The 10,204-nt window shown below is 68.6% G+C and overlaps 1 protein-coding gene across 1 annotated transcript; it reads right to left on the bottom strand.

Annotated features, from left to right (window-relative positions):
- Positions 1-2,730: 2,730 nt before the first annotated feature.
- Positions 2,731-9,907, bottom strand: TH (tyrosine hydroxylase). Its single transcript, XM_042906437.1, has 13 exons — positions 9,818-9,907; positions 8,306-8,518; positions 7,076-7,250; positions 6,774-6,862; positions 6,295-6,362; positions 5,947-5,997; positions 5,397-5,542; positions 5,181-5,316; positions 4,971-5,040; positions 4,307-4,363; positions 3,972-4,067; positions 3,712-3,845; positions 2,731-2,890 (listed from the first exon to the last, which is right to left on the bottom strand). Exons 1-13 carry the CDS (start codon positions 9,905-9,907, stop codon positions 2,731-2,733), a joined length of 1,485 nt encoding a protein of 494 aa, XP_042762371.1.
- Positions 9,908-10,204: the final 297 nt, after the last annotated feature.

The raw sequence follows: 10,204 nt of genomic DNA, 5'->3' as shown, positions 1-10,204 counted from the left end.
GGCGGGGGACAGTGACCTGGGGGACGGGCAGGGTTGAGGCCGGCGAGGGGCACGCGCCACGCCCAGGACCCCCGCCCCGCGCTCGCCCCCCAGACGCTCTGTGCCGGGAGCCCTCGTCCGCCCGCCGGCTCGAGAGCCCGGGCCCGGGGCCCCGACACCCTGGACTCGGCTGACGGGGAGCCCGTGGGGACAGACCTGCTTGCCGTCCGTGTCAGGGTGCAGGTGGTCCCGGGGGGGGCTGCTGGCTGCTGGGCCCCGCTGGCTTTATAGCTCCCGACCCCACCGCCTGGCCCATCAGGGCCCCCTGGTGACAGTGGCAGATGGCCTGGGGCTGAGGCTGCAATTTCTGGACCATTTCCCCGGTGCTGGGTCCGCGGGAACAGCTCCTCGGTCGTCAGCACCTCTCAGGCCACGGGGTCATTAGAGTCTTAACGAGGGGCCCGATGGCTGCTCACAGCTGGGGGCCAACGTCTCCCCAGGAGCAGAGCCCCACCCAGACCTCGCCTCAGCCACATTTTCCACATTAGTCCAGGGGAGCGGGGGGGCCCCGGGGAGGGGGATCCTGCCTGGACCCTGGGCCCGTGCCACAGTTTCCAGTCTTCCTCCTGGGCCCCTTGGGTGGTGCATGGGGAAATATCCCCTCCCTGCTCACGGCCCTACCCCTACCTCAGCATAGAAGCCTCGCTGAAACGACCCCCCCCCCCAGCACCCCGGGGTGCCGCAGGGAGAGCTGAGCTTGGGGACCAGCCACCGTGTGGACTCTGGGGCTAGGCCTCTGTGTGGGGCCCCACATGACCCACCCACGTATCCTCTGGATGCCCACCCCCGTTTCTGGAGCCCCTGCCCGTCTCCCCCATGCTGACCCTTTTCAGACCGTCAGCCCCGTCGGCTGCCACACGGTTTGGGTCCCTTGGTGCTCCCCGGCCCCCCGGACAGGACTAGGAGGGAGGCCAGGACCCCCTCCCCTCCCCCTGCCACCTGCAACCCTCTTTGGGCACCCCAGAGTCTGTGGGCCCTTTCCAGCTGAGAAAGGAGCTCAGCCTGCCTCCTCCTCTCGCCTCAGACCAAAGGGACAGGAGGGGTGGGGATGTTCTGCACCCACCCGCACCCCCAGCATGGACCCCACTCTCCAGCCTGGGAAATACCGAGACCCCCTGCCCAGGACGTCCTGCTGTGCACCCCTGGAGCAGCCACGGGACCACGAAGGGGCTGGCCACCTGCTCCCAGCTCCGCCCTGCCCCCCATGCGGGACTCTGTGCAGGCTGGATGCCGGCTCTCACGGGCACCTTCCCCACTGCCGCTTCCGCCCAGGCCATGCTGAGGCGGTGCCCGCTATGACCCCCAAGGCCGCCACACAGCAGGGAAGGTCTGGGGGGGGGGTCTCTTGAGAGGACCATGCAGGACAGGGGGCTGGATGGAGCTAGAGCCAGGTGAGAGGGCACAGCCCAGGGGCCGGTAGGGCTGGAGGGGGCCGGGGCTAGCCCTCAGCCCTTCCCCAGGGCTCACGGCCGTCAGAAATGGCCCCACTGGGGTGAGGGAGACCTGGGCACAGACAAGGTGCTTAAGCCACAGATGAGGGACGGACAGACCCCCACGGAGGGCTTGGGGCAGAGGGCTTTGCCTCGAGGCCTTTGACAGATGAGTCGGGGTTTGCCAGGCCTGCCGTCCTAAGAGCTCAAAGCCAGGGAGGGCCCTGGAGGTGTGTGGTGGTGAGTGGCCGCCAGGAGTGAGTAGGGCCTGGGGAGACTGGCTCGTGTCTCCCGGGAAGCCCCCAGGCCGCTCTCTCCAAGGACCAGGGGTAGGGGTGGGAGGGGGGCACCCTGGGCTGGGCCAGCCGTGGGGAATGCTGGGGGCCCGAGCCGGAAGGTCATGTCCAGACCCCTCGAGTGAGCGGAGGGGCAACTTGCAGCGCTCGGAATCCAGCCCCAGGCGCGTGGCCGGGGACGCAGGCCCAGAGAGGTCATCTGGGAAGCAGCTCAGCTGAGCACTCCGTCAACATGCATTCTGGGGACAATTCCCAGGCCCTGCTCTGTGGGGGTGGGGCCCCTGTCCTCCTCCTAGGGGGGACACGAAGCTTGTGGCGAAGGCCAGGCCTGCAGGCCTGCCTCGGACAGCGCACCACCCCCCCCCCCCCCCCCCCCCCCCCCCCCCGCCCCGAGCGACCACACGGCTGTGAGCCCTGCCCCCACCCCAGGGACCGCCCCCCCCGGCCCCGCCCCCATGCTGCCACAGTGCTGAGATGAAGAGGCTCAGCCAGGACCCCCTCGGCCCTCCAGAGCTGCCGGGGCAGGGTGGGGGGATGCTCAGCACAGGCTGGTCCTCTGGGGTGAGCCGGGCATCCAGGCACAGAGGGGTCTCCTGCCTGGCCTGGGCTGCCTGGCGAGGTCTCAGAGGAGGCGGAGTACAGAGGTGAAACCCTAGAGCAAGGCCAGGAGCCGGGTGTGAGGTCCCCAGCACACTGTCACGGCCCCGGAGCCCAGCACTCAGACGTGGAGGCCGGGGAGGTGCTCAGAGGGATTCTCTCCTTTATTGAGATCGTGAGCGGGCAGCGCGCAGCGTCACGGGCGGGACAAGGACGCTCGCAGGCCGAGCGGGGAAGCAGTGGGGCGGGGGTCAGCGGGGTGCCCTCCAGCAGGGACAGTCTCCAGCGGGCTCTGGGGCTGCCCGGGGACCCAGCCCCTCGCTTGGGCAGGGGCCGGGGGAGGCGGGGGAAGGGTCTCTCCCGCTGTACTAGCCGATGGCGCTCAGCGCATGGGTGAGGGTGTGTAGCTCGTCCTGGACGCCCTGCAGGGAGCGCCGGATGGCATGGGGACTGTCCAGCACGTCGATGGCCAGCGTGTACGGGTCAAACTTCACGGAGAAGGGGCGCTGGATGCGGGAAGCATAGTTCCTAGGGAAGGCAGTGAGTATGGACCCTGGGTCACCTGGCGGGGACTCAGGGGACCCTGGGGAGATGGGGAGGAGCAGAGGCAGAGTCTGCGGCCTCCAGGAGACGGCCTCCTTCATCCCCGCAGGGCGAGAGCTGCCTGCACCCCCCAAAAATCTCCGTATGACCAACTGCTCGGACAAGATGGGAGACCGAGCCTACTGCAGGGGGAGGGACAAGGGAGGGACAGGCCTGTTCCAGGCAGGTCTCTGCCGGACCCCCATCCCTCCCCACACCTCCTCCAGGCGGCCTTCCCCGGGCCGTGTGCTGTGCAGAGCCCCAGTTCTGTTGCTGGTCCTATGCTTGCTTGTGGGATCCAGCCCTCCCCCCACCTCCACTCTGAACACACCGCCCCTGGGCCTCAGTTTCCCCTGACTCGAAAATAAGACCCTCTCCAAGGATGAGCAGGTGGGACACATCTCAGGCTTTGCCCTCTTGCCCAGACGCCGGTGGTCACGCGCCCTCAGCCCCCCTCCCCAGGAGTGCCTGCTCCCTCCAGGCCCCCCAGCCTTTCCACACCGGCCCTCGGCCGCCCCTGCCCCTCTCCTCTGTCCCACCCCATGGCACCAGCTGCTTAGAGGCTGGGAAGGACCCCACACATCCTTCTTACAAAGGTCACACTCTGCCTCCCAACACGTGGCCTTGACCCGGCCACCAGCAGTTCTCCCCCTCCCTGGACTTTTTGGTTGGGGGTCCTACTGTGGGAAGGGTGTGCGCAGTGGGTTCACAGGCCCGGGCCGGCTGCAGGCTCGCCCGGTCTGGGGGCACCTGGGGGGCCCGGGCACCTGAGTTTGTCCTTGGCGTCGCTGAAACTCTCGGACACGAAGTAGACGGGCTGGTAAGTCTGGTCCTGGTAAGGCTGTACGGCTGCAGCATCCGGGTCGAAGGCCCGGATCTCGGGCTCCTCAGACAGAGAGTGCTGGGGGGAGGCCGCAGGGTCACGGGCCCCCCACCCTGGCCCGCGGCGTCCCCCTCCCCGGGGGGCCTCCCGAGGCCTGGAGGCCATGTGGGTGGGGCAGGGTCCCCCGGTGGAGGGTGGCCTCACCAGGAGCTCCCCGTAGGAGGACAGCAGTCCAGCACCGTAGGCCTTCACCTCCCCATTCTGCTTGCACAGCCCGAACTCCACCGTGAACCAGTACAGCTGGCGGGACGGGCACAGCGTTGGCAGAGGTAGCCGCTGCCCACACCGCGGCCCACCTACCCCCGGGCCTGGGGCACCCCCCACCCAGGGCAGAGCCCGGCCAGACTCTGGCAAGGTCACAGCATAAAGGTGACACTCCCCGGACAGAAGTGGGGGCCCAGGCCCAGGTGGGGGGGCCTGCCCTGAAGCCAGGCACCCTGGGGCCAGCCCCCCAAGGCCCTGCAGGGGAAGGCGCCCACCGTGGACAGCTTCTCAATCTCCTCGTCGGAAGCCCCCAAGGACGCGAGCCCGATGTCCTGTGGAGGAAAGGGGAGGCTGAGAGGGGAGAGGCTCGGCCCAACACTGCACGGGCGCCTGCGTGGGGCGAGGCCACCCCAGGGGCCTCCTGGACACCAGCTAGGACGCAATGACCCTCTGGGGATTCGGGGACCCTCCCAGGATCCGGGGAGCCTTCTGGAATGGGGCATCTTCCCAAGATGCAAAGGTCCTCCAGGTATACAGGGCCCCTCCCAAGATGGAGGGGACCCCATAGGTATGCAGGTGTGGGGGGCCCTCCTGGGATGCAGGGACCCTCCCAGGATCAATCGAGGGCCCAAGACGTCTCTTCTGGAAGCAGCCAGCAGGTGGCAGCACAGGCCGTGGGAATCCGCCCGCCCGCTGCACCAGGCCAGCCAACGAACGCCTCCTCATTTTTATAAGCGTTTTGCCCAGAACAGGTCTAAGTGCAGCCAGCGAGGCTCACCCACCCCTCTCTTCCAGGACGATGCCTCTCCCTGAAGCCTCATGGGCCCAAGTGGGCACCGTCCAGCCACAGAGGGACTCGGGCAGGGCGCTGAGGCTCAGGCAGCACGCCCCCTAGCCCTCAGCCCGGCGGGTCCCCGGCCTGGGGCCTGGGGCACAAACCTGGGAGAACTGAGCGAAGGTCCGGTCGGCCAGCATGGGCACGTGCCCCAGCAGCTCGTGGCAGCAGTCCCTGTGGGGGTGGGGAGAGGGGCGGTGCTGGGGGGGTGGTCCAGGGGTCCGGCTGCCCGCCCCTGGCCCCCTCCCTCTCTGCCGGCCCCGCGTGGCGAGGCTGGGCGGCAGGGGCAGGGCCCGGTGCAGGTGCACACTCACGGCTCCGGGGAGTGCATGGGCGAGGAGGCGTGTCGGATGTACTGGGTGCACTGGAACACTCGAAAGGCCAGGCTGGCCAGGAAGTCCCGGGCGGACAGCAGGCCGGCCACGGGCCGCAGCTGGAACCCTGTCCGCTCTGCAAGGACCCCGGCCGGTCAGGGCGCCGGGCAGGGTGGGCGCCTCCCTCCTCCGCGCCTCTCCCCGCGGCCCGCGCACCCTTCAGGAAGCGGGACACGTCTTCCAGCTGAGGGATGCTGTCCTCCCGGTACCCGCTGAAACGCTCCAGCAGCTGGAAAGCCTCCAGGTGTTCCCGGCAGGCGTGAGTGACGTAGAGGCCCTTGAGGGTGGTGTAGACCTCCTTCCTGCAGGCGGGGGTCTCAGGCGGGGGTCTCAGGCCTGGCTGTGGTGCCCCGCGTCCCCAGGCAGCCAGGCCTGCCCCCGACCTGGATGCCGGCCCCTCCCCTCCTCACTGTGCTCTGCCTTCGGCAGGCTCCACGGTGGGGGCGGGGGGGATCCCCACTGCAGGCCTCTCGCTGGACCCTGGAGACCCTGGCCACTGGGAGGGGCCTTTGCCCACGGCTGTGGGGGGTTCCAAGGGACGGAGGCCGTGGGGACGGCCTGACCCACCACCAGCCTGTCCCTCTAGACCGACAATCAGGGCCTTGGGAAGTCCTTTCCCCACTTGGCCATCACACGTGGGGACTTGGGGGGTCTTCCCCTGGCCCTCCTTGCCCCCTCCACCCTGGGATGGGCACCGGGGTCTTACCAGGTGGCGATCTCCTCGGCCGTGTACTCCACACGGGGAATGGGGTCACCACTGCAGAGGGGGGTGTGCAGTCAGTGGGGCCCCCTCGGGGGCGTGTGGGGAGGTCAACGGGGCTCCGTTGCAAAGGGCGTGTGGAGAGCAGACAGGAGGGGCTTGGGGCTGGACGCCCAGCTGGCCGTGTGGCCTCAGCAAGCTGCCTGGTTTCCTCGACGTGACTTGGGGGCCCAGGCCAGTGACCACAGTGACAGTGTTGGTCAAAGACACAAAGACACCCCTCCCCCAGTGTGCCAGTGTGAGGCTACAGGACAGGGTCTGGGTCCCTGGGGCTGAGGCCCCAGGGGTCCTTACTGCTTGTACTGGAAGGCTATCTCGGCGATCAGCTTCCTGCGCTGCCGGTACGCCTGGTCGGAGAAACCCTGCCCGCACGGTGGACGCGCTCAGGAGGCCGCCCGCCGCCCCGCCCCGCCCCACCTGACCCCTCCCTCCCTGCCACCGCCCCCTCCCACTTGCTGCCCCCCCTCTCCCCACTCACTGCACCCTCCGGCCCAGCCGGGCCCCTCTCCACCAGTCACCCCTCTTCCTGCCCACCAACCCCCCCTCCCAGCTCACTGGCCCCCTTCCCTGCTCACCACCCCTCCCTGCCCACCAGCCCCGCTATGCCCGAGGCACCAGCAGGTGCCTGGCGGCTGCTCTTAGCCAGGCCTCGGTGGTTTGGCCAGGAGCTGGGCAGCAGACAGGCTCCCCATCCAGGGTCGGCCTGGGGCCCACACCCACCACCCTGGCCACGAGTATGGGGACACAGGAGGCCCCGGGAGGCGGCAGCTCACCGGGTGACCCAAGTCCAGGTCAGGGTCAAACTTGGTGACCAGGTGGTGGCACTTGTCCAGCTCAGAAACTTTCCTTGGGAACCAGAAGACTTCGAGGAGGACGGAAGGGACACAGGCCTGTGTGAGCGTCGGGTCTCCCCCGGGGCTTTCTCGGGGGTCCCAGAGGGGCAGGAGGCCCGAGCCAGCAGGGAGGGGGTCCCCCAGGCCGCACGTGCGGTCACCTCGGGGGTCCCCTGCGGGAGCTTCCCTGCCCCCATCTCGAGGTCACGGGTAGCCCTCAAGGGCAGTGGAAGCAGCCTTACCCTTGTTCTCCCTGGCGCCCCGCACGTCCTCAGCCACCCGGCGCACGGAGCTGAGCAGGGCGGGCAGGTCCGCGCTGGGCACCTCACAGCACACGAAGTATTCCAGGTGGGGGCCCCCTGCGCGCGGCCTCTGGGCCGGCCGGGTCTCCAGGTGCCGGATTTGGGCCTCAAACGTCTTAGGGAACAAGGGAGAGAGAGATGGAGAGAGAGACAGAGTCGGGGAGAGACAGAGATATGGAGAGAGACAGAGAGAGAGACGGGGAGAGACAGACGCAGGAAGGGAGAGGAAGGCGGAGAGCAGAAGGAGGAACCGCCCCGGGCTCTGCCCGGAGGCCCCGCCTAGACCTTTGCCGCCGGTGATGCCCATGCTGTGCTCCACACTGAGGTCGGACCCGCGGCCTGGACCGAGCTTGTGGCTGGGGAATTGCATTTGACCAGTGTGTGTAATGGGAGTCGTCACCGTGGCCTCTTAACCCAGTGTTGTGGGTGACGTGATGTGTCCCTCGGCCACACCCAAGCAGCCTGAGTCCCCAGCCGCTGGTCAGAAGGTCCCGCCATCCCTGGTGGTCTCATCTGGGCCCACTGGCCACCGGCCGCACCCAGGGGCTGGGGGGGGGACCTAGATCCCACTGTGACCGGACCAGGAGGCTCAGCCCCCCTCTCGGACTAAGCCCGCTGAGAGCCCGGGGGTCTGGCAGGAAGGCTTGCTCACCACCCCCACCTCCCGTTGCCCAGCAACGAGGGCACACGGGTCTCGACGGGCCCTCAGGTCACACGGCGTCCAGGAGCTGGAGCAGGCCAGCTGTAATATCATTTGGGCATTTCTGCCAAGGGCCAGCGTCCCGCCCGGCCTGCTGTGGTCACAGCACCTGATGCAGTCGGCCGTCACGTTAGCCAGAGCCCATCAGGGGCAGGCTATGAGGGGACCCTACTGTCCAGGCCGCCCTGCCAGGAGCCACACCCGCTCACCCCGTGTGTGAGGGGGTGGGGGCGGGGCTGGGAGGGGCAGCAGGGCTTGGTGGCCTCAGCCCAAGGGCTCAGGCTCAGGGAGTTCCTGAGATCACGGGGGGGGGGGGGGGTACCGTGAGGGCCACGGGGTCCCCGGAGCTCTGGGGGAGCAAAGCCCCCTCTCCCCCCTGCCCTCAGTGGCCTGGGCAGCCGGGGCTGGCCCCTGAAACAGCCAGGTCCACACCAGCCACACTGGTCACACCAGTCACCTGCTGCCCTCACCTCGAACGCCTTCACGGCCCGGGACAGTGAGGCTTTGGCGCCCCGCAGGGTGAAGATCAAGTTGAGCGTGGCCTTTCCGTCCTTCTCCTTGAACACTGCGGTCTCCAGGGGGTCCCCGGGCTCCGAGGAGGCGGCCCCCGCGGCCTCTGCCTTCTCTCGCTCCTTGCGAGCGTCCTCGATGAGGCTCTGCCGTCGCCCGATGAAGCGCGGGGACTACGGGCAGAGAGCGCGCCAGCTCCCCCTGACCTCGGGCCACACCCCTGCCCTCGGGCCACCCCCAGTCCCAGGCTCTGACCCACTGGTGTCACAGCACAGGCTGTGCACTTGGGAGGGACTGGCAGGCCAGGCCTCGCCTATGTCCCCACCGGATGGCGGAGGGGGGGGGAGTGGGGGAAGATGAGCAGCCACAGAGTGGTGGGAGGATGGGCCCATGGCACCCCCAGGCGGCCTTGCCTCTGTCCCCAGGCCCTAACGGGATGAGGCGACAGGAGGTGTGACTCAGGACCCTGAGGTAGACAGCGGCCAGAGCGCTGGGGAGGGCAAGGAAGTGACGTCTGGCTCCTGGGAGGCCCCCCCAGGCCAGCCCCTCGGAATGATCTCTCCTTAGGGTCCCCTCCTGGCCCTTCCCCACAGCACAGGGACACGTGGCCAAAGTTAGCACTTCGTCTGGACCCAGGTGCCCGGGGCGGCAGCCTGTCCCCAAGACCAGAGCCCCCAGGCCTGCGTGGGGGAGGGGCTGCATGTCTGGGGCTCATCCCTTGGAGCTGAACTTCCAGGAAGGTTCTGGTACCATCGGGTCTTGGATGGTGGTGGTAAGGGTGCAGGAGAAGCCCCTTGAGAATCCCCACTTGACCCCAGGGGGATGGACAGAACTGGGGGGGCTGGGGGTGTCCCTGGGCCTCCCTGGGTGGGGAGGCCATCTCACTGAGAACCCGGGCAGGGGGCGGGGGGAGGGGGTGCAGTGGCCGCCTGCAAATCATATTTCCAGAACCCAAAGCCCATTTTCCTTAAAGGTCGAAACATGAAAGCCTATTTGAAATGTTGGGGGAGCTGACTGTTCCGAGACATCCCTGAAGGCCCCTCTTCTGGGCCGAGAGGGTCCTGGAGGTTCCGGCCCGGTGAGAATCCCCAGTACAGACCTCTCGAACTCAGGGGGCCCTCGGGTGGTAGCTGATGCCTTGGGGACCGTCCTGGTGGTGAAGGGGGCCCGGGGTTGCTGGCAGGGGAGGTGGGATTCAAGACAGGAGGTCACACGCGGGCACAGACGCGTGGCTGGGGGACGGGTGACATGGCAGATGGAAATCGCCCTGGAGCCCCGACCGCCCTGGGGCTCGGAACTGGGGTCCGTGCCTGTTGGCCCAGCACCTCCCACCACGAGCCACCGCCAGGGCCCGGGACGCGGTCACACGCGCACCACGCCCGGGGCCACGGCGTTGCGGGCACCCTGAGTCTGCGGCCCCTGCCGGCCTTTGGGGGACACCCCTGTGCTTCCGGCCCGTTCCGGCCTCTTACCATGATGGCTTCGGCCTGCTTGGCGTCCAGCTCGGAGACGGCCCTGCGGAAGCCCTTGGCCTGCGGCGAGGCGGCGTTGGGAGTGGGCATGGTGCGGGCGTCCGTCCGGGGCTCACCTCCACGGCCCTCCGCCAGGCGGCCTCTTATAGGCCGAGCTGACGTCAAGGCCCCTGTGGGCCCCCCACCTCCCACCTCCTCGCCTCCCCTCCTGCCGCCTGAGGGAGGCGGTGGGCGGGAGCCGAGTCGCGCAGGAGAAAGGGCTCTGTCCCATTAAATCTAATTGCGTCCCTGCCGCAGGCACCCGGCAGGGCAGCGGCCCGCGCTCTGAATCATCTCGGCTCCGGCGGGAGGGCTCTGCAGGGCTGGGGACAGCTGGGGCCCCCTTAG

This window comes from Panthera leo, chromosome D1, assembly GCF_018350215.1.
Source record: "Panthera leo isolate Ple1 chromosome D1, P.leo_Ple1_pat1.1, whole genome shotgun sequence".
NCBI lineage: Eukaryota > Metazoa > Chordata > Mammalia > Carnivora > Felidae > Panthera > Panthera leo.
This window is presented reverse-complemented; position numbering and strand designations above follow the sequence as displayed.